Consider the following 23,326-nt stretch of genomic DNA (forward strand, 5'->3'; position numbering starts at 1 on the left):
TCTGTATGACTGCGCATCTTTTCAGATGTTTTGTGCACTATGTTTTATTTAATCAATATTTTTCGACATTTCGTAACATGTGTTGTGCTTTGATGCTTCACAGTTTTAGTATCATATTGTAAACATATGATTTTATATTATCACATTATGAGTGATTGACTTATTATTATTATTATTATTCACAAAAAGCGTTATTGTAATCTTGTTTATATGGTACGTGTCTTAGCTCATGTGATCATTGACGTTTTCTTCACCTCGCGTGACCTTTGAGGTTCGTCTCGGCTCGCTTGACCTTTGGGAATTAAAGAATTAGTCTAGACTTTATATAACATGTTTATTTGTATGTTTTGAAACAAAAATGTTTATAACATTTATATATATATATATCTCTTATTAAAATAGTTTATATTACTGGAAGTTATTGTTTGCTGATAGATCATAAGATTAAAATACTAAATACCCATGAAAATGGACTAAAATTGGATGACTAAATTGTGCTTTCAAAAAATAAATAAAACATTGTTATAGCATTTTTAACAGCTAAATTAATAATCATTTTCCTTTTTTATATTTTTACTATATTGCACTTATTTTTTTTTTTACTCTTTTGGTGAATTAGAGTTCAAAGGATTTTGTTACTGTATATTGCTAACGTTTCTGATGTATCTCAGTTTGTCGTCTTCCGTATCTTCTCTGTGTTAACTCGTCTACCGTATCTCTTCATCTCCGTTCTTTCACTGTGTTCCTTCACTGTCTATCATTCCAGTCTCCTGGTTCTTTTCATCTCCATCATGAACAAATCTTGCCTTTCGATGTCTTCTTTAATCCTCTTTTTCTATATTTCAAGCTTAATTCTTCTTCTCCCCCTTATTTCGATTAATACTGTATTTGAACTTTTTCTTTCTTCCTCTCTCCTTTGGCCTTCCTCTCTTTTCTTCTTGAGCCTCTTCATCCGTTTTTTGCATGTCCACCATCACCTGCTTCTACTTTTTCCTCTCTATCTTCCGTCGCCCGTTTCAAGTCATCCATTGCCTTTTCGTTCCATTTTCCTTCACCTCCCTTCCTGTTAGTGGTGTTCTCGTCTAGTATTTCTTACAGTGGAAACAGTCGCAGGTACTGGCAGACTTGAAGACCAACTCGCGGGGTCCCTCTATGCACATCACTCGCACCTTCACCTGCAACAAGTACCAAGTGTCAATCAGTCGATATCACACTGACATGATCTAAAAATACTGCATTTAATAATTAGGTTTAGAACGTATAAAGGTTTCATTTAACCTGAATATTTAACATCTGAAGAGAATCACATTTGGTATTCATAGGTATTCACATGGACACTAATATCTTATTGTTCAATAAATATGGCAACTTAGGACAAACACCTCAAACTAATTAAAATCTACTAAGGACACCAACTCAGAATCCAGTCTAAAGAAGAATTCTCTTATCTCAAGAGGCCAATATTTTAATATACATCAGCATATTAAGTTCGATGCCATTCAGATTTTGTACTGTCGAGCTAGACAATCAGTATTTAAATCTTGCCAATTTCTTTCATAAAAAAAATTGGGACCATCAGTGGCCTAAATCATTCCAAAAAATTCTGTGAAATTTACGACCTGGTCAGAATCATGTAGGTTACGTGCAAGTATTTAAAATTAAATATATTGATTTAACCTAGGAGAATCAAATAAAATCAAATACTGTGATTTATTTCTGACCAGAAGAGACATTTTCCAGTTATTTCACTGAAACCAGTTTGGTTAATAAAAGTAGCATATTGAAACTTAAATAACGTAAAATCAAGGCTTAGATTCCAATAAGGAAAACACCGCAGCACTAAAGTTGAAAGTCGATCAGAAGAAACATTCTCCAGCTATTGCACAGAATTCAGTAAAATACTCACTGCACACCCTAAGAAATTTTTTTTTCATCTATTTCATAAGATGAATGAACCATTATAAATTGAAACTCTTTACAATTGTTGTATTGTGATGAGAGAAAAACACTGAACCAGCAGGAGTAATACAGCTCCTGTGGAATGTGATGCATTCAGATTCTATTCAAGGAAGATGATGAGTCCAGTTCCTTGGATCAAGAGCCCCTAACCAACATCAAGGCAAAATAACGCAATAAAGTAAAATAATACTATGCCATTTCTTGAATAAGCGTAGCAAAATGGCGCCCAGATACTTTTAACAATAGCAACCATCTTCTGGGGAGGATACACCAGTTTTGAAATTAAACTGAATGGACATTTTCCTCACTTATCATACGGAAACAAAATCTGGGAATAGCCTATTTAACATTTTCCATTGGACAACCACACACATAAATACTCCTGTGAATCTTGCGTACGTATAGTACACCTTTGCTGAAAATCTAAAGTTGTAAACGAAAATTTTGGAGTTAGAAATGAAAAATGTTGCTGAGAAATGTTACGAAAATAAAAAAATATATTTTCATTTAATTCAAGAAAGCCATTAAGATACGTATTTTTATTTTTTTCAGCTTTCTTTTCTCATTTATATTTAATTTTAAATTCTCTACAATCCCATAAGAAAAAAAATTTGATTATCATTTTTAAAGAAAATTAAATTTGATGAAATTGCTTTAAAGAATTAACAAACTGACAACTACACAGCCCAAAATTAATAAACATATTTCCAATTTAAATACACCAGAGCTTAGAGTTGGAAGCTCATCAGAAAAAGCATTCTCAGGTTAATATATAAGAAATTATTTAAAAAAAATGGCAAATTAGATTTTACAGTCCCAAGTGAGCTACAAGATTTGTTTTAATAAAGTCCAACAAAGGTGAAACTTGAAGCCGATCAGGAATGGCATTCTGCGCTAATTGATCTTATTTGGCAATTCAAAGTTTTCTTTTAACAACTTCAGTAAAATATCAAATATGCACTTTCTCATACTTATAAGGCCTGATCATCCTTACACAATATATGATCAGTAATATTTTGAAGCCGATCAGATGAAGCATAAGTTAAATATTGAATATGAAGGAATTTCACTATTCAGTTAAATTATCTTTCATAAAATCACACTAGTGATGAAAATTTGAAGCCGATCAAACGAGGCGTTTCCAGTTATGGCACAGAGCCAAGCGATTCCAAGTTTTTGTCTCGACTAATTATACTACAAATTTTTCTGCAGACAAAATGGGTAATGCAGTACGATGCATTACCCATTAAATACAGAAACCGTACAGAAAAGGCAAACTGAAATTTGTTTAATGTGATTTAAAGGGAATAAATTTTTTACACACCTGGAGTGAAATTCTGACGATGGTGGGAATGACTTCAACAACTTTGGTTATTGGATCTGTACTTGTCAAGTGTTGGAAGAACCTGACCCGAGTGACCGTGCACAAGCTTTGAAATTTTTAAAGCACTTTGGATGAGGATTTCTCTCTGAACGCTTGTGCACGGTCACTGGGCCATTTTCATGGAACATTTGGCACTTGCAGCTGGATTATGACCTAAGTTCTTGAACCCATTTACAGCATATTGTAATGGCTGGGATAACTTCTCAAACCCTTAGTAATGTTGCTTCGAAGGTTTCAATAAGGCGCCTCCTAATGTGACGACAGCCGAGAAAATTGAAGTATATAGGTACAGATTTGACCATTTTATAAGTAAAATAATGTGAAATTTTTATTTCCGTAAAAACGTCAAATAAATTAGTTTACTTCTTTTGAACGTCTTCAACACTTAATGGCAGATACATCTTAGCGGCTGGATAGTACCACTTAAGTTTTGTTTGCGATCAGATAAATTTGTTGCAGTAAAATTTAAAAAAATTGGAATCGTTGGAATACGTTCCATAACTGGAGAATGACTCAAGTGATCGGCTTCAAATTTTCACCACTGATGAGGGTTCCTGAACGAAAAGTTTTCATGCAGTTATTGGGTGCGAAAAGTCCCTTTTTAATTGATTATATTATGATGCTAATTTATATTCAATAACTAAAGAAAGTTTCTCCTGACCAGTTCCAAAATATTAAAGAAGTGTTCAATAAGAAATATTATATGATGTAAATGGTTTACAAAACCGACAAAGATAATATTCTGTTAGTTAACTCTGAGTTGGTGCAAATTAGAAATTTTACTAAATTGGTTAAATATCTTGGAATTGCTTTTCTGATCGTCTCCCAACTTAAATGTTTGTGGTCTTCATTAAATGTAACCTTGGAGTTCACTCACAGCTCTGTAAATTTCAATATGTTAATTTTACTAAATATATTGATTCCCAGATAATAACTATAGAATGTCTCTTCTCATCGGTCTTACGCCATAAAAGCGTGTTTAACTTAACTAAAAGTTTTGTATTGATTTTTTAAGGAGTTTGCAAATTTACCGAGGCTCGACTTTACTATTTTCATGATAAAAGTGCCCCTTCAGTTTGGCTTCAAAATTTGGTGACTTCTAATGAAAAGTGTGAATTAGAATTTGGCTGTTTATGAGACTATGACATTTTTATTGAAGGAATTGTGATAATTTTCATGTGATGATTTTGTGAATGCCTTTTTCTGATTAATTTCCATATGATGACATGTGAATCTCTCGTCCGATTCTCTTTACATCTTCAGTGTTGATAAATAAATGCATTACAAAATTATGCGGCACTCTGCACTATTCCTATAGCATGCACCGAGGTTCAGGGTATCTGGGTTATCCAATTCTGGGGCACCGTTTCCGTCTGACAGCCACCGAAATATATTTAATTAAAATTCGAGATAAGTGACGTAGAGAGGTGTACCGGGACCCTAATAAATAACAGGAAATTAAAAAATCAGAATAATAAAAAAAAAACAATACATGTACAGTCATTCAGCACCGTAATTCCCAAACATTGAAAAAACAAATCACAATTTTTTCATATTTAGGGAAAATACTCAAAAAAAACTTCTAAATCGTGATAAATCGTTGATAAATGTTCTACAGAGTGGAAGATATTTTATTTTATTACTGGAGTAATAAAAGCAGCTGTGTTTATGCATATATACACACACACACACACACACACACACACACACACACACACACACACACACATATATATATATATATATATATATATTATATGTATAGAAAGATCGCAGTCAGCAGGGTTCGAGGCAGCGTGATCCAAAAAGAAAGAAAATCCCCCAAAACAAAATACTTATATCATTTAACACTTTCGCCTCACTCATACATAATCAATGTTTTTGCAGAGGCGCCCAGGTACAACAATTGAGAAGCATATACTATAAAGGTATACAACATATCCCTCCAAACTGCTAATATCCCAAACCTCTTCTTTAAAGTGCAGGCATTGTACTTCCCATTTCCAGAACTCAAGTCCGGTTATATAAAAATAACCAGTTACCCTGAATCCCTTCACTAAATATTACCTTGCTCACACTCCAACAGCTCGTAAGGTCCCAAATACCATTTGTCTCCATTTACTCCTATCTAACACGCTCACGCACGCCTGCTGTAATTCCATTCCCTCGTACACAATACCCCCTCCCTCCATCCTTTACGAGGACGACCCCGACCCTGCCTTCCTTCCCCTATATATTTATACGCTCTCCATGTCATTCTACTTTGATCCATTCGCTCTAAATGACCAAACCACCTCAACAATCCTTCTTCAGCCCTCTGACTAATACTTTTATTAACTCCACACCTTCTCCTAATTACCACATTCCGAATTTTCTGCATAATATTTACACCACACATTTTTTTTGTCTCCACATATACCTCAACGCACCACTCACCTTTTTTCCTTCATCAATTCTATGGTTAACCTCATCCTTCATACATCCATCCGCTGACAAATCAACTCCCAAATATCTAAAAACATTCACTTCTCCCATACTCCCTCTCCCCATTGTGATATCCAATTTTTCTTTACCTAAATCATTTGATACCCTCATCACCTTATGTTATGCAGGGTTCTGCATGACATCGTAATGTACATATAGTGGAGAAGTGTGCCATAATAGTATGAATATTATAGTTGTAAAGAATAATTTTATAATTGATAATGTGCATTTGGGGGTACTGTAAAGTACTCTAACTGTAATTATAAAGAAATTCCGTTAATGATTTATTTTCCAAGGATGTTTGGGTACGCGGAGTAAGCGTGGTTTGGGGAGTCACGTGACGTTAGCATGGTGTGTAGAGGCTGGCGTCGGAGATGCAGTGTATTTAAGATAAGTTTGTAGTTGTGCAGTCATTTTGTTTATCTAACTCAAGCCATAGGCTCTCATATGGCTTACCTGTATGTTCACCCAGGCTCTGACATGGTCATGGTGCTGTGGGAGGAGTGAGGAAATAAGAAATGAGGTTGGAAGTGGAGTAGAGTGGGCCTGGCGCTGACGAGGCATAGTGGTTGGTGGCTGGACCTCAAGCCAGCTGTTGCTTGTGTACCCTCATTTGGGCGATTAGGATTAAGGTGTTTCTGTTATGTTATGTTGACTAAATAGATATATTTTCCTAATTGGGATTTTTGCCTAACCCTCTGGTACCCAACCCCTTTAAGTACACATACCAGTTTAGCGCTTTCTGTTTTGTCTGGGATAGCCCTGGGAGGCCGGTTTGGGCTAGTATGTGTGTAACTTATACCTTTGCCCTTAGACCAGGCTCAAGCCCCCAGCTATCCCACATTTTTGCATAACACCTTACTCTGATCTAGGTTCACTTTCAACTTTCTACCTTTACACACCCTCCCAAACTCGTCCACTATCCTTTGCAACTTTTCTTGAGAATCTCCCCATAATTTAATTCCACCCCTCTCCCCAACACTCTAGCATTTACTTCTTTTACAACCCCATCTATAAATATATTAAACAACCATGGTGACATTACACATCCCTGTCTAAGACCTACTTTTACCGGGAAGTAATCTCCTTCTCTTCTACACACCCTAACCTGAGCCTCACTATCCTCATAAAAACTCTTTACAGCATTTAGTAACTTACTACCTATTCCCTATACTTGCAACATCTACCACATTTCTCCCCTATCCACTCTATCATATGCCTTTTCTAAATCCATAAATGCAGTGAAACTTCCCTACCTTTATCTAAATACTGTTCACACATATGCATCAATGTATACACTTGATCTACACATACCCTACTCCCTACCTCCTTGCTCATCCGCAGTCCTACTCTGTCTTACCTCTAATTCTTTCAATAATAACCCTACCGTACACTTTTCTTGGTATACTCAGTAAACTTATTCCCCTATAATTTTTACACTCTCTTTTGTCCCCCTTCCCTTTAAATAAAGGGACTATACATGCTCTCTGCCAATCCCTAGGTACCTTCCCCTTTTTCATTCATTTATAAACAAAAATACCAACCACTCCAGCACTATATCCCCCCCCCCCGGCTATTAACATTTCTGTCATGATCCCGTCAGTTCTAGCTGCTTTACCCCCTTTCATTTTGCGTAATGCATCACACACCTCCCTACACTCACATCCTGTTCTTCTTCACTCCTAAAAGATGTTATACCTCCCTGGCCAATGCATGAAATTACCTCCTCCCTTCATCAACATTTAAAAGTTCCTCAAAATATTCCCACCATCTACCCAATACCTGCAGCTCCCCATCTACTAACTCCTCTACTCTGTTTTCAACTGACAAATCCATTCGTTCCCAAGGCTTTCTTAACTTGTTTATTTTCATCAATTTTTTTTGACGCTGCCTCTCCCGCTTTATCATCTGCTCTCCTTTTGCACTCTCTCACCACTCTCTTCACCTTTCTTTTACTCTCCATATACTCTACTCTTCTTATGACTCTTTTGCTTTGTAAAAACCTCTCATAAGCTACCTTTTCTCTTTTATCACACCTTTTACTTCATCATTCCACCAATCACTCCTCTTTCCTCCTGCACCCTCCCTTCTATAACCACCAACTTCTGCCCAGCATTCTAATTCTGCATTTTTAAAACTATTCCAACCCTCTTCAACCCCCCACTACTCATACTTGTACTAGCCCCTTTCTGCCAATAGCTGCTTGTATCTCACCCTATTATTATTATACCCACGAGACGAGTGGTATTGATCAATAACAACACTGCACTAGCCAAGGAGTCGAACTCATGTTGCTTTGGCCCGCCTCATGGTAAGCGAAAATGCATGACGCTTTAGACCACTAGGCTATACAATCCTTAAAAATGGCGCATCCAGCCAAGCTAGATGTTGTACCTGCTGTCGAAGGACATAGGTTGGTGTGGACGTCTCTGGTATGGTTTGCCTCTGGGCTAATTTTCATTCTACTCCGTTTGTGTACTAGCTCAACACTCCTTGGCTAGTACAGTGTTGTTATTGTACCTAGGTACAATAATATAATGTACTGCTTATTGAGCTAGTACACAAACAGGGAGTAGAATGAAAATTAGACCCGAGGCGTCCACACCAGCGTATGTCCTTCGATTGCTCGTACAACATCTAGCTTGGCCGGATGCGCCATTGTTAAGGACTGTTTGTGATCTAGTGGTTTAAAGCGTCATGCGTTTTCGTTTAGCATGAGGCAGGCCAAAACAGCATGGGTTCAACTCCTTGGCTAGTGCAGTGTTCTTATATATATATATATATATATATATATATATATATATATATATATATATATATATATATATATATATATATATATATATATATATATATATATATGTCGTGCCGAATAGGCAGAACTTGCGATCTTGGCTTAAATAGCAACGCTCATCTTGCCATATAGGACAAGTGAAAATTTGTGTATGCAATAATTTCGCCAAAATCATTCTGAACCTAACGAAAAAAATATATTTGATTGTGTTTGTTTAATACTAAATGCTGTAAACGTATTTAAAATATATTTAGTTGGGTTAGGCTAAAATAAATTGCTCTTGTTTTAATAAGGTTAGGTAAGTTTTCTCAGATTCTTTTGGTGCAAAATTAAAAATTTTTACATCAACATTAATGAAAAAAATATATCTTTAAACGTAAAAGAGAAAATTTCAGAAAGGACTTAATTTTAAATGAGTTCTTGCTAATTGACCAGTTTTACATATTCGGCACGACATATATATATATGTAAACCTCAGAGAAAAGAATAAACTTGCTTCATGGGAAACTCAAGGTTCTCCCTGAAGCTGTTTGAAAATTTTCTCCTACCACCCCTTATATTTAATATATATTTTATTTAAAGGTAAAATACATTACCCAAATTTGGATCAGATACAGTCTATGGTTCCGCTGCTCCCTCTACATTAATCAGTCCACACGTTTAATACTCCATCATTTACTCTCAGTGGTCTGAAGTATTGGAACCATGATTCAACTACTACAATTCTTGATCTATGATTGAAGTAATGGAACAATGAACAGTGATCCAGTGTAGAGGAAAGAAGAGATGATAAAAAGTTTGAACAAGGATAAGGACAATAAAAAGGGGAGAAGCACGGAGAAGCAAACATAGGAAGAAGTGTGTGTGTGTGTGTGTGTGTTTGTGTGTGTTTGTGTGTGTTTGTGTGTGTGTGTGTGTGTGTGTGTGTGTGTGTACGTACTCACCTATACGTGGTTGCAGGGGTCGATTCATAGCTCCTAGCCCCGCCTCTTCACTGGTCGATACTAATTCACTCTCTCCCTGCTCCATGATATTTGTCATACCTCTTCTTAAAGCTATTTATGGAACTTGCTTCCACTACTTCACTCTCCAGATTATTCCAGTTCCTGACAACTCTAAGAGTAAAGAAGTACTTCCTAACATCCCTATGACTCATCTGGGTTTTCAGTTTCCAATTGAGTTCCTTTGTTTCTGTATCCCATCTCTGAAACATTCGATCTTTGTCCACCTTGTCAATGCCTCTTAGTATTTTATATGTTATCATGTCCCCTCTATCCCTCCTATCCTCTAGTGTCATCAGGTTGAATTCCCTTAAACTTTGATCATAAGACATGCTCCTCAGTTCCGGGACTAATCGTGTTGCAAATTTTTGCACTTTCTCCAGTTTCGTGACGTGTTTGACTAAGTGAGAGGTTCCATACTGGCGCTGCATATTCCAGTATAGGCCTTACGTACACTGTGTACAATGTCGTGAATGACTCCTTACTCAGATGTGTAGTTTGTCCAGATCCCCTTGTAATCTTAACTGATCCTCGCCCACTTGTATTCTCCTCATCAGTTTCACATCATCAGCGAACAGTGACATTTCTGAATCTATTCCTTCCACCATGTCATTCACGTAAACAAGAAACAGCACCGGGCCTAGGACTGAACCTTGTGGAACTCCACTCGACACATTCGCCCACTCCGACACTTCAGCACGTACCAACACACGTTGTTTCCTTCTGTCAGGTATTCCCTGATCCATTGCAGTACTTTCCCCGTTATTCCTGCCTGCTCCTCTAATTTTTGCACCAGTCTCTTGTGTGGTACTATGTCAGAAGCCTTCTTGCAATCTCATGTCTTCTGTTACCTTATCGTAGAACTCAAGTAAATTTGTGACACAGGATTTCCCATCTCTGAAGCCGTGCTGACTGTCATGTATGAGCCCAATCTTTTCAATGTGTTCCACTACTTTTCTCCTGATAATCTTTTCCGTGACTTTACATACTATACAAGTCAGTGACACTGGTCTGTAGTTTAATGCTGCCTGTCTGTCCCCTTTCTTAAATATTGGAACTACATGTGCTGTCTTCCACGCCTCAGGCAACTGCCCTGTTTCGATAGATTTACTGAAGATTGCTGCTAATGGCACACACAGTTCCTCTGCTCCCTCTCTCAGTATCCATGGAGAAATGTTATCTGGGCCCACCGCCTTTGAGGTATCGAGTTCGTCTAGCAGTTTCTTCACCTCTACCTTGGTTATGTGTACTGTGTCCAGCGCCTGCTGGTGCACCCTACCTCCACAGTTTGCTGGAAGCATTCCTGACTCTATTGTGAATACTTCTCTAAATCTTTTGTTTGGTTCATCACATACTTCTTGGTCACTCTTCGTGAACTCCCCTCCTTCTTTCCTCGGCCTGATTACCTGGTCCTTGACTGTTGTTTTTCTCCTAATGTGACTGTATAACAACTTTGGTTCAGATTTGGCTTTTGATGCTATGTTGTTCTCGTATTGCCTCTGGGCCTCTCTCCTTGTCCTTGTATATTCGTTTCTGGTTCTTCTGCTCAGCTTCTTGTTTTCTTGAGTCCTTTGCCTTCTATACCTTTTCCATGCTCTAGCACACTTGGCTTTGGCCTCTTTACACCTCCAATTAAACCATGGGCTCACTCTGGTCTTACCATTTTTTCTGTTGCAATTTGGTATGAACCTTTCCTCTGCCTACCTGCACTTAGTGGTTACTATTTCCATCATTTCATTTACTGTCTTTCCATCTAGTTCTCTTTCCCACTGCACCTCATGCAGGAAACTTCTCATACCTATGTAGTCCCCTTTTTTGAAGTTTGGTTTCTCTCTTTGTTCTCGTGCTGCTGCATTCTCCACTGTTAATTCGACAAGATATTCAAAACTCAGGACATCATGATCACTAGCGCCAAGGGGTCTTTCGTGGGTGATATCCCTTATGTCTGAACTATTCAAAGTGAATATGAGATCCAGCCTTGCTGCAACATCCTCTCCTCTCTCTCTGGTTGTATCCCTAACATGTTGATGTATGAAGTTCTCCAATACAGTCTCCAACATCTTAGCCCTCCATGTTTCTGGTCCCCCATGTGGCTCTAGGTTTTCCCAGTCAATCTCTTTATGATTGAAATCTCCCATTATAAGCAATTTTGTCCTATCCATATGAGCCCTCCTGGCCACTTCAGCTAGTGTATCCACTATTGCCCTATTGAGCACATCATACTCTTCTCTTGTTCTCCTACTGTTAAGTGGTGAGTTAAACATCACTGCTATCATCACCTTTGGACCACCAGTCTGAAGTGTTCCTACAATGAAGTCGTCTGTTTCCCTTCTTTCCATTCCTCCCATCTCCTCAAAACTCCACTGTTTTTTTATGAGCAATGCTACTCCTCCCCCTCCTCTGTTCTCTCTGTCTTTCCTCATAATCTGATATCCAGGTGGAAAAATTGCATTTGTTATCCCTGTAAGTTTTGTCTCTGTTAGTGCTATGATGTCAGGTGATGCATCAATGATGCGTTGCCACTCTTCACTCTTATTTGTTATATCCATCTGCATTGGTGTACCATACCTTTAGCTTCCTTTCCATTACTGTATTTTGGGAGATGGAAGAGGAAGGTGCAGGCTGGGAGGGTGGGAGGCAGGGCACAATATTATGGGAGGCTGCTGTGATTGTGGAATTAGTGCTTAGGGGGATGGTGGCTATGGAGTGAGGTTCGTTTCTGTTTACTGTGTTTAGTTGATATGTGGTGACAGGGGTTGAGAGGTTTCTGTAAGCATTTGTGTTTGATGTTCCCCCAAAGGGTGAGTTTTCCTGTCTGTCATTGCCTGTCCTATCTCTCTTTCCTTCCACTGGTTCTGTCTTGCTCTCACTTTCAGTTGTTCCCTTTTCGTGTTCTGTCTCGATTGAGGAACACTTTTTGATAATCTGGAGAGTCCTTTAACAGTGGTTTCTGTTGTAGTATCCTGTTCCATATCACATCTCTCCTGTTATTGCAATGATGTTCTTAATCTCTGTTTTCTCCCAATGCTTTCTTTTATCATAGGTCTGCCCTTCAGCCTCCTGAAGCCCATGAACAATTATTGACCTCTCCCTCTCCTCTTCCCATTTCTTTTCCCTCTGTATCTCTGGATCTGATTTAAGCATCTCCTTTGCTGTTTCTCTAATCATCTCCCAGACATCATGATGGCCTGATATTACTGCTGCAAAAGACTGCTTAGATCCATCCCCTTCTTCAGTCCCCTCGCTGCCTGCTGATGTTCCCATTGCTCCTTTCGGACCTCATCTGTAGATCCTGCTTCAGCACATCCATTTCTTCCTTCAATCTCTGTATCTTTGCCTCAGCTACTACAGCTCGTGATTCCCACTTCTTGCTCTCTGCAGATATTTGCTCTAACATGTTATCGCAAAGCTCGTTTAACCTTCTCCCATTGTTGTTCCATTTTGTTCTTGAGCCGTTCTACCAATTCTTCCTTTTCCAACCAGCCATCATCGGTTCCCTTGCCATTACGTCCTCCCTTTTGAGAGCCCATTTTGTTTTTATCCTGTTGGGATGTTCTAGCTGCTTCAGCTTATCGTGAAAATGTGTGTGTGTGGTGGGGGATTTATGAGCTAATGTGTTAGGTTTGTGTGTGTGTGTGTGTGTGTGTGTGTGTGTGTGCGTGTGCGTGCGCACGCGCTTTTGTCTTAGTCTAAAAAAAAAAGGGAAGGGTTCATATATCACACAAGGCTACGCTACTCTTTTGAAGATTATAAATTTTTTTCACAATCGATTCCTTATTAATATACACTAATATATACTTTATAATATTTACTGTGTACACTTGTGTTTGTGTGTGTGTGTGTTTTTACTAGCTTGTCGTTCTTTGAAAAAGAGGGGGGGGGTCACGTTAACACACTATTGTTATTGTTCTTGGTTCACCAGTACTCTCCCGGCCCGGATCTTTGTTGTTCTTGGTTCACCAGTACTCTCCCGGCCCGGATCTTTGCACACTAGGCTACGTTACTTTTTTGAAGATTATAGGATTATTTCTCACTCAATTCCTTATTAATATATACTAATATTTATTATAATAATTACTGGTGAACACGTGTGTTTGTATGTGCGTACTTGTTTACTAGCTTGTCGCTGTCAGAAAGACCGGTGGGGGGGGTCACTAGGCTACACAACTCTTCTGAAGATATTTAGATAATTTACTAAACATTATCAGGGTTACCACTATCTCCTGGCACTGAAAGTTAGGGAGAGAGTGATGGTATAGCATACAACCAGCAGGGCGAGACACTGAGACTTTAGACACTAACCAAAATTAACCACACATAGGCAAGTGATGTCGTCTGCACAACAATGGAGGTTCCTGCTGGTGGCTGCTATCAACTCCTTCACTTTTGTAATTCCTTCAGGAACTTTATCATGCATTCAAGTTTTTATTTTCTTTTTCTTTTAAGACTTGGTATTCACTTTTTTTCTTTAGTACAGTATTATGGTCATAACAAATCTGATGATATTAACTACATTCACATCACCAACAGCTGGGGATTGATTAATTTTTTCTTACTTTCAGTATTTACTTAATCACTCGTTTATGACCTTATCACTACACTGCTGCTATAACCAACCAATATCTGTATTTGTTAATTCAGATCACACCGTTAACCCAATTAACTATGTTTGGATATTTTGTGTCAACACTGCAGCCATCAGCCTCATCAGCTGACTGCTACCCTCCCTCACTCAGAATTCATTCAAATTTAAATTGTAAAATTCTTGATCTTATCACATTATTCACACTCTTGAAAGCTGTTACACTCTTATAGGTATGTTCACTGATTCACTCACGTACGATGAGCGCTAATAATATCTTAGGACAGCCACTAGAACGCTAAATCCTGGGAGCACTATTCAGCGATACTGCTTCACGTGTGTGTGTGTGTGTGTGTGTGTGTGTGTGTGTGTGTGTGTGTGTGTGTGTATACTCACCTGATTTACCTAATTGTGGTAACGGGTTGAGTCATAGCTCCTGGCCCCGCCTCTTCACTGGTAGCTACTAGGTCACTCTTCCTGCTCCATGCGCTTTATCATTCCTCTTCTTAAAGCTATGTATGGATCCTGCCTCCACTACTTCACTTCCCAGACTATTCCACTTCCTGACAACTCTGTGACTGAAGAAATACTTCCTAATATCCGTGTGATTCATCTGAGGCTTCAACTTCCAACTGTGACCACTTGTTGCTGTGTCCCATATCAGGAACATCCTGTCTCTTCCCACCTTGTCGATTCCTCTTAGTATTTTATATATTTTTTTATTTTTTTATTATCACACTGGCCGATTCCCACCAAGGCAGGGTGGCCCGAAAAAGAAAAACTTTCACCATCATTCACTCCATCACTGTCTTGCCAGAAGGGTGCTTTACACTACAGTTTTTAAACTGCAACATTAACACCCCTCCTTCAGAGTGCAGGCACTGTACTTCCCATCTCCAGGACTCAAGTCCGGCCTGCCGGTTTCCCTGAATCCCTTCATAAATGTTACTTTGCTCACACTCCAACAGCACGTCAAGTATTAAAAACCATTTGTCTCCATTCACTCCTATCAAACACGCTCACACATGCCTGCTGGAAGTCCAAGCCCCTCGCACACAAAACCTCCTTTACCCCCTCCCTCCAACCCTTCCTAGGCCGACCCCTACCCCGCCTTCCTTCCACTACAGACTGATACACTCTTGAAGTCATTCTGTTTCGCTCCATTCTCTCTACATGTCCGAACCACCTCAACAACCCTTCCTCAGCCCTCTGGACAACAGTTTTGGTAATCCCACACCTCCTCCTAACTTCCAAACTACGAATTCTCTGCATTATATTCACACCACACATTGCCCTCAGACACGACATCTCCACTGCCTCCAGCCTTCTCCTCGCTGCAACATTCATCACCCACGCTTCACACCCATATAAGAGCGTTGGTAAAACTATACTCTCATACATTCCCCTCTTTGCCTCCAAGGACAAAGTTCTTTGTCTCCACAGACTCCTAAGTGCACCACTCACTCTTTTTCCCTCATCAATTCTATGATTCACCTCATCTTTCATAGACCCATCCGCTGACACGTCCACTCCCAAATATCTGAATACGTTCACCTCCTCCATACTCTCTCCCTCCAATCTGATATTCAATCTTTCATCACCTAATCTTTTTGTTATCCTCATAACCTTACTCTTTCCTGTATTCACCTTTAATTTTCTTCTTTTGCACACCCTACCAAATTCATCCACCAATCTCTGCAACTTCTCTTCAGAATCTCCCAAGAGCACAGTGTCATCAGCAAAGAGCAGCTGTGACAACTCCCACTTTGTGTGTGATTCTTTATCTTTTAACTCCACGCCTCTTGCCAAGACCCTCGCATTTACTTCTCTTACAACCCCATCTATAAATATATTAAACAACCACGGTGACATCACACATCCTTGTCTAAGGCCTACTTTTACTGGGAAAAAATTTCCCTCTTTCCTACATACTCTAACTTGAGCCTCACTATCCTCGTAAAAACTCTTCACTGCTTTCAGTAACCTACCTCCTACACCATACACTTGCAACATCTGCCACATTGCCCCCCTATCCACCCTGTCATACGCCTTTTCCAAATCCATAAATGCCACAAAGACCTCTTTAGCCTTATCTAAATACTGTTCACTTATATGTTTCACTGTAAACACCTGGTCCACACACCCCCTACCTTTCCTAAAGCCTCCTTGTTCATCTGCTATCCTATTCTCCGTCTTACTCTTAATTCTTTCAATTATAACTCTACCATACACTTTACCAGGTACACTCAACAGACTTCTCCCCCTATAATTTTTGCACTCTCTTTTATCCCCTTTGCCTTTATACAAAGGAACTATGCATGCTCTCTGCCAATCCCTAGGTACCTTACCCTCTTCCATACATTTATTAAATAATTGCACCAACCACTCCAAAACTATATCCCCACCTGCTTTTAACATTTCTATCTTTATCCCATCAATTCCGGCTGCCTTGCCCCCTTTCATTTTACCTACTGCCTCACGAACTTCCCCCACACTCACAACTGGCTCTTCCTCACTCCTACAAGATGTTATTCCTCCTTGCCCTATACACGAAATCACAGCTTCCCTATCTTCATCAACATTTAACAATTCCTCAAAATATTCCCTCCATCTTCCCAATACCTCTAACTCTCCATTTAATAACTCTCCTCTCCTATTTTAACTGACAAATCCATTTGTTCTCTAGGCTTTCTTAACTTGTTAATCTCACTCCAAAACTTTTTCTTATTTTCAACAAAATTTGTTGATAACATCTCACCCACTCTCTCATTTGCTCTCTTTTTACATTGCTTCACCACTCTCTTAACTTCTCTCTTTTTCTCCATATACTCTTCCCTCCTTGCATCACTTCTACTTTGTAAAAACTTCTCATATGCTAACTTTTTCTCCCTTATATGTCGTTATCATATACCCCCTATCTCCTGTCCTCCAGTGTCGTCAGGTCGATTTCCCTTAACTCTCCCATGCTGATAATGGTACCTATACTTTGTTATACTCTTAAATATATTATCATCTACCTCTTGCGTTTTCTCTCCAGAATATCCTTCCTGTTCTTTAAGACCCTTTCAAAAATTCAAATAATTTATTAGTTCCACGCAGGTCGTTAACTCTCGCTGTATTTTTTGCAACGTCTGCCGTCATCAGTGAGTAGTACTCTAATCGAAGGAACACAAGTGATTTGAATAGTGTCACCATTGACATGTTTCTCTTGTTTCGAAAGCACACATTATACATCCCGTTATTTTCTTGGATGTCGCAGCATTTATTTTATTACTCTCATTATAAGATAGGTCACTGACATGATTATATCTAGGAGTTTTACATATTCTTTTCGTTCAAAGGAGTGATCCCTCTGTGTTATGTATACAGTATAATTCCCTTTTAGGGCTTCTCACCCTTTCTGTATCAGAGTTCGTGAAATTTTTTACCCATGGAACATCATGTCATTTACTTCCTCCCATTGGAAAACTTTGTATCCTTATGCAGTCTTTTTGTCCTCTACTAAGGTGATTTTAGTATCGTCCGTCAAGGTTTGCGGTTTAACTATATCTGCTAAGATGAGAAACAAAGAGACTAGGATCGCTGCTTTGGCTACTGAGCTTCTTTCTTTGCTGAGGCTAAATTTTACTTTGTGTATTTCTATCTGTGCTTTATTCGTTAGAAAATTGAAAATCAATTTTCCTTCTTTTCTGATGTATCTTTTGGTTTTATTTTAAGTGCTGTCTATCACTCATTGATCATCTCTGTTAAATGCCTTGGCGAAGTCCGCAAAACTCGTCTGTATTTTGAGATTTTATCAAAGCATCATGAATTTTGTCATAATGATTCATTAGGTGTGACATGCATGAACTTCCTACTCTAAATCCATTATGTCTTAGTGTTGTGCAGATCATGCTCTTTCATGGTCTGGGCTCTACCGCCTCCTTTGTGCAGGAAACTATGCTTGCGCATTTAAAGGCCTTGTGATGTCACTTAAATCAAAGCTCTTTCTCCAAATAATGTCCGGTACTCCTGATAGTGGTAGTTTGCATTTCTTTATAGAGAGTTCCATAAATGTGAACCCAGTGTTGCGTGTGTTGGCATGTTTTCTGTTTCACCCTCGATTCTAAGTAATTTGTACTTACGTTACATATATAAACCATACCCCCGGCCGGGATTGAACCCGCGGTCATAGAGTCTCAAAACTCCAGCCCGTCGCGTTAGTCACTAGACCAGCGATTCTAAGTAATTTGCAATTGTACGATTTCTTGATTCATGGTTACATATATAAGTTGTTTTGGGCAAAGATAACGAAATATCTTTCCGTATCCTCCACTCTCCTGTACTTTAGTAGATTGTTGAACATTAATTCGTATGGTCCTTCATGATTTCTATTATTTCTTGTTTCGTGATCAGTGTATGAACCCCCTTTTAGTAATAGGCAGTTCTAGAAGGGATTTGATTTAATATAAATTTTTCATAAGTGTAGAAATATTTAGGCTTCCTCCGTCTGGAAAGAATATATTAGTTTCTGGTAATCTGTTTCTGTAAGTTTCTGTCCCTCGTTCTTACATATCTTCGTGTTTTAAGTAGCTTTGTAAGCCATTTTTCTGTACTTCCCAGTTTTCTTTCAACTGCAGATCTCTCTCTCCCAGCGTTTCAAAAAATGGATGAAATGATTCCACGAAAAATAAAAAGAAATGTGCATAGATGTGGAAATAGATCTGGTTTCAGGGCAACTACTACTATAGTCAAGACAACTATTTGTTCCACTACTACTATTAAATTTTCATTAATCGCCGTCCTGTTATAGCTTTTCTTGTTTGAGTACATTTAACTTTTTCAGAATTTTGAATATTTGGATAATATTTGGTAGTTTTCGTTTTCTAAATTTCTTCATAGTTTCTTTGAATATGAAAATGAAGAATTCTAGCTTCTTTTAGGCATATTTTGTTGCGAAATATATGATGAATTACACTTACAAAGTTGTTGCTTTCAATCAGTTTTACTATACTTTTCCTTTGAATAATCTCCATTTATCTAACTAAATTTGATGTTAATCTAATGTAACAGTTTTAAGGTCAGACGTTTTTATGAAAATTGGAAAAACATCTTTTCCTCTCTTTACTGTTTTTACACATGGCGCTCTGTCATGTTCTAATTATATTTTATTTGAATATCTATTAGCTGGTAAAAAAAATTTGTGTCTATATTATTTAACAAAACCATCCTACTTCACCCCTGCTCCAAATGTTTAGTTGTCGCTTTCAGGTCCCAGAAAACATACTTGTTGCCAATGTGTTTTCGTATCGTTTTCAGTTGTATGTATGATGCTAAAAGATGAACTGAGCATTAAATCATTCCTTGTTTTTCGGTTTATCGTTTCTTGTTCTTATTTCATTTTCTATCTGTATCCTGCATTACTAGTCAATTAAAATTTCTTGTGTGAATTACGTTTATGTCTTATCATAAAACTGTTTTGTCATCCAATCCGTATTGTTGTTTTTTTCTTTCTCTTTTAACTTTGCAGATATGCTTTCCTTTTATACTTTTTTCTTATTCTTTTATTTTATATATTTTTCCATATTGTTTATATTTAGCAATTCGACCCAGGTCTAAGTTACTGATATATCAGCTGCTCAAAAGCGTTTTTCAAAATATTTTGGATACAAGGATTTGTGCTTATTAATAATTTTACGATTTTTGGGTCATTGTTTCTAGATTTGTCTCCTCTCTGGCACGAGTGGACGAGATCACAACGCATGTTGACGACAAGATTCAGAATATTATTTACAAGAGTTGCGAACATGATAACTTTAAAATCGTCTACTATTACTGTTTCATTGTTATTATTTATTTGTCTAATTTCATCATGTAAGAGGGTGTTGTTTGCCTCTTTTTATTATTCTAATGATAACTAATATTGACATATATCGAGTTTGATCCTTTTCTATGTAGATTTTGTCTAAATTGCATGCACTTCACTGTTGATTCATAGGATAATTTGACCACCCTTTCTATTTGCTGGTGCTAGCATTATTAAAAATGCAGTAAAAAGACAAATTTATTTCTGATGAATTAAAATGAGGATTCAGGGCGATAATATCTGGACGTTCTGACGATGCATGTTTAGGTAATCCGTCATTTTTGGAAATTTCTACTAATATACACGTTAAAAGAATTTATTTAGGCCCGCCGGTATATACAGCTTCAGTTTCTAATCTCCCTGGTTACTTGACTTAATATGAACGACATTATCTTCTCTCTTCCTTCCATTGTCTACTTATTCACCAGTCCTTCTGCACTTACCTTTACCTAAGCTGATATTTTCTTACTTTTCACTGCTTATGAAGCGCCATATTTTTCTTGTATCAAAGCTCTGCTTGCTTTCCTCCAGTCAATTAAAAGTGAAGGTCAGATTGGAAACGTGCTGCTGAGGAAGTGAATTCCGACAGCTCAGGATATTGGCCATTGGTTGAAATTTCAACTGGAAAACTCAAGTAACAAAATGCTGTCAATAGAAATCATTTTTGCACTGTATCCTTTTATTACCGTCTGCGATATATTAAGTTTAGGGGCGACCTTTGACACTGTTACTTTCTTGAAATACTATTATATTTTGGCTATACTGGCGTTTAATGATTCTCTGTAATACAGTAGGTCCCCCATCACGATATTTTCTCTCTCTCTCTCTCTCTCTCTCTCTCTCTCTCTCTCTCTCTCTCTCTCTCTCTCTCTCTCTCTCTCTCTCTCTCTCTCTCTCTCTCTCTCGCTCGCTCGCTCGCTTGCTAGCTCTATATCAGACGTTTTCTTTATCCACTCTACCACCCCCTATTACCATTTTATTCTTCAGGGTAAGTGAAGCAAGTGGTCTCTGAGAGCTCGTGCGTCTCCAGCTTTCCTAATATCGTCTGAAACTCCAACTTGCAGCATTCAGAATTTAGATGACTTTTTTTGGTGAGTAATTCAACTTTTAACCACACCTTGAGCTCGTTTCTATATGTCTTTGCTAGGATGGTCAACCCTTTATGGGTCGTATTTAACACCAAGAATATCTCGTAATGCACCAGCAGGAGCAGCAGAAGGAAAAGAAAAAGAAAAAATGAGAAGAAAAAAGAAAAAAGAAAAAGGAGAATTAGGAGGAGGAGTAGAAGGAGGAGGTAAAATAGATGAAAAAGAAAAAAAGGAAGAAAAGGAGGAAAAAAAAGAAAAGTAGAAGGATAAGATGAATGAAAAAAAGGGAGAAGAAGAAGAAAAGAACTATGCGATAGTTGGCTGGAATGAATTTCCCGATCCTGATTCAGTATTCATGGTGGATTTTGTGTTGGAGAGAACCTCAGTGAGGCAGACACTCAGAGCAGACCTACTCTTCATGTTTCCTCCACGCCAGGAGAACTACCACCTATTTATGTCGTGTTTCCCTCTTTTTGTGAGCTTGTGGTGTGAGGTATGGATGGAGGGATGAGGAGGACGAGTAAAGGAAAGAAGTGAAGAGGACTGAGACGTTGTAGTTGAAAAATAAGTTGTAAGGCGAAGGGAGGAGAGAGTGGGTAAAGAAAGGAGAGGAAGATAAATGAAGGACAAAGATGTAAATCTGAAAACAGTATGTTAGGAAGAGGAGAGGATAAGGTCCTTACTCACTGCCTCTTTACTTGAGGGAAAAAGTTATGGGAGGAGGGGGGAAATAGGATGGAAAGAGAAATAATGGAAGAAGCAGAAGAGAGGGAGGGAGGATGGGAAGGAAGGAGGCAGAGAAATAAAGCAATAAAAAGTCAGAATCGAGGCGGGAAGATAAACACTATTACCATCAGGTATGGAACAAGTGTCTCCTAAATAAAACATAATCTGACTGACGTCTATCTTCTTTTTCTCTAGTGAATTTCATTTCTAGAATCTGGTCTTTTGTCAGCAATTTTTTTCAATTTCTTATTTAAAATACTTACAAACACCTTTCCGCTCATTCTGTACAATGCTACTCCAGACTATCATCTCTCATTAGAATGACATCCCCTTCAGTATGATAATAACAATGATAATGATGATGATGATACCTTAATTTCCCAAGAAAATACATTAGAGTTATAGCAGTAGGCTGTGTATGCACTTAGCTGTTTTTCTTGTCTAAACCTATCGTCTGCTCTACAGGCTTTTTCAGTCGAATACAGAGGTGACTTAAATCATGAAAACGAGTAGAGGAGAGGTAAATATGCAGTGATCAGTCCCTCTGCCTTGAACAAAATGTGAAGTGATCAGTTCCTTAGACTTGATAAGTGTTCACTTATCTTCGATCAGCATAAATTTCTTCAAGGTTGATTACCTCACAAGTATCTCCCCATTCCTTCTGCTGTCTCGAATATTTAAGTCACCTTTGTATACCATTGAAGAAACCTGCTGAACAAGTGGCATGTTTCGACAATACAGATAGTCAAAAACTGTTGCATATGTTTTAATCATCATCTTGTCGATATCGTATACCAATAAAAGAGTAGACGTTGTTACTGACAGAATAACGAGCAGAACTTGGACCAATACTAACATTGTTAAAAATATAACATATTTCACGCTAATATATAAACTATTATATTGCAATACCATTTTTGCGGAAATTGAGCATTTAGTAGAAAATATTACATTGAATTTTAATGTTAATTTTAATTACACTAACCATTTGTTTTTAAAAATTCACATAAATAGTATTCGGATCAATCTAAATTCCTATGAAAAGCATTCTGATGCTACATTTTATATTCAATAATATTTAATTTCAAAGAGAAAAAATCCTTTTTGCTAGAGAGAGACTGTGCAGGGAAAGTACGAGGGTGTCCCCTCCTTACTGCTACCCACTGCTGAAACATGACCACACTACCTTAAAAATATGACACGATACTTGACCTGTTAGTATCACGATTCGTAAATTTATGCTCTTTAAGAATCTTGGCCTTTTGTGTTAGTTACTTGTTGTCAAAAACACTTCTCGATATATATATATATATATATAATTGTGTGTGTGTGTGTGTACTCTGTATGCGTGAGTGTGTTTGTTGTGTATATAGCAGTTGTTATTTACAAGAGCAAGAGCGTTCCCTGTGATCGTATATGTCTGGATAACCCCTTTTCTGCAACATTGCATGCTCCTGAAGATG

At 38.0% G+C, this 23,326-nt stretch overlaps 1 protein-coding gene across 1 annotated transcript in view; it reads right to left on the bottom strand.

Annotated features, from left to right (window-relative positions):
- Positions 1-353: 353 nt before the first annotated feature.
- Gpa2 (Glycoprotein hormone alpha 2) overlaps positions 354-23,326 on the bottom strand; it is a gene marked incomplete in the record, with an annotated part of 845,288 nt that continues 822,315 nt past the window's right edge. The window contains 1 exon segment of the mRNA XM_053780119.2: positions 354-1,175. Coding sequence (XP_053636094.1) covers positions 1,083-1,175 — 93 coding nt within the window.

This window comes from Cherax quadricarinatus, chromosome 36 (genome assembly GCF_038502225.1).
Source record: "Cherax quadricarinatus isolate ZL_2023a chromosome 36, ASM3850222v1, whole genome shotgun sequence".
NCBI classification, from domain to species: domain Eukaryota; kingdom Metazoa; phylum Arthropoda; class Malacostraca; order Decapoda; family Parastacidae; genus Cherax; species Cherax quadricarinatus.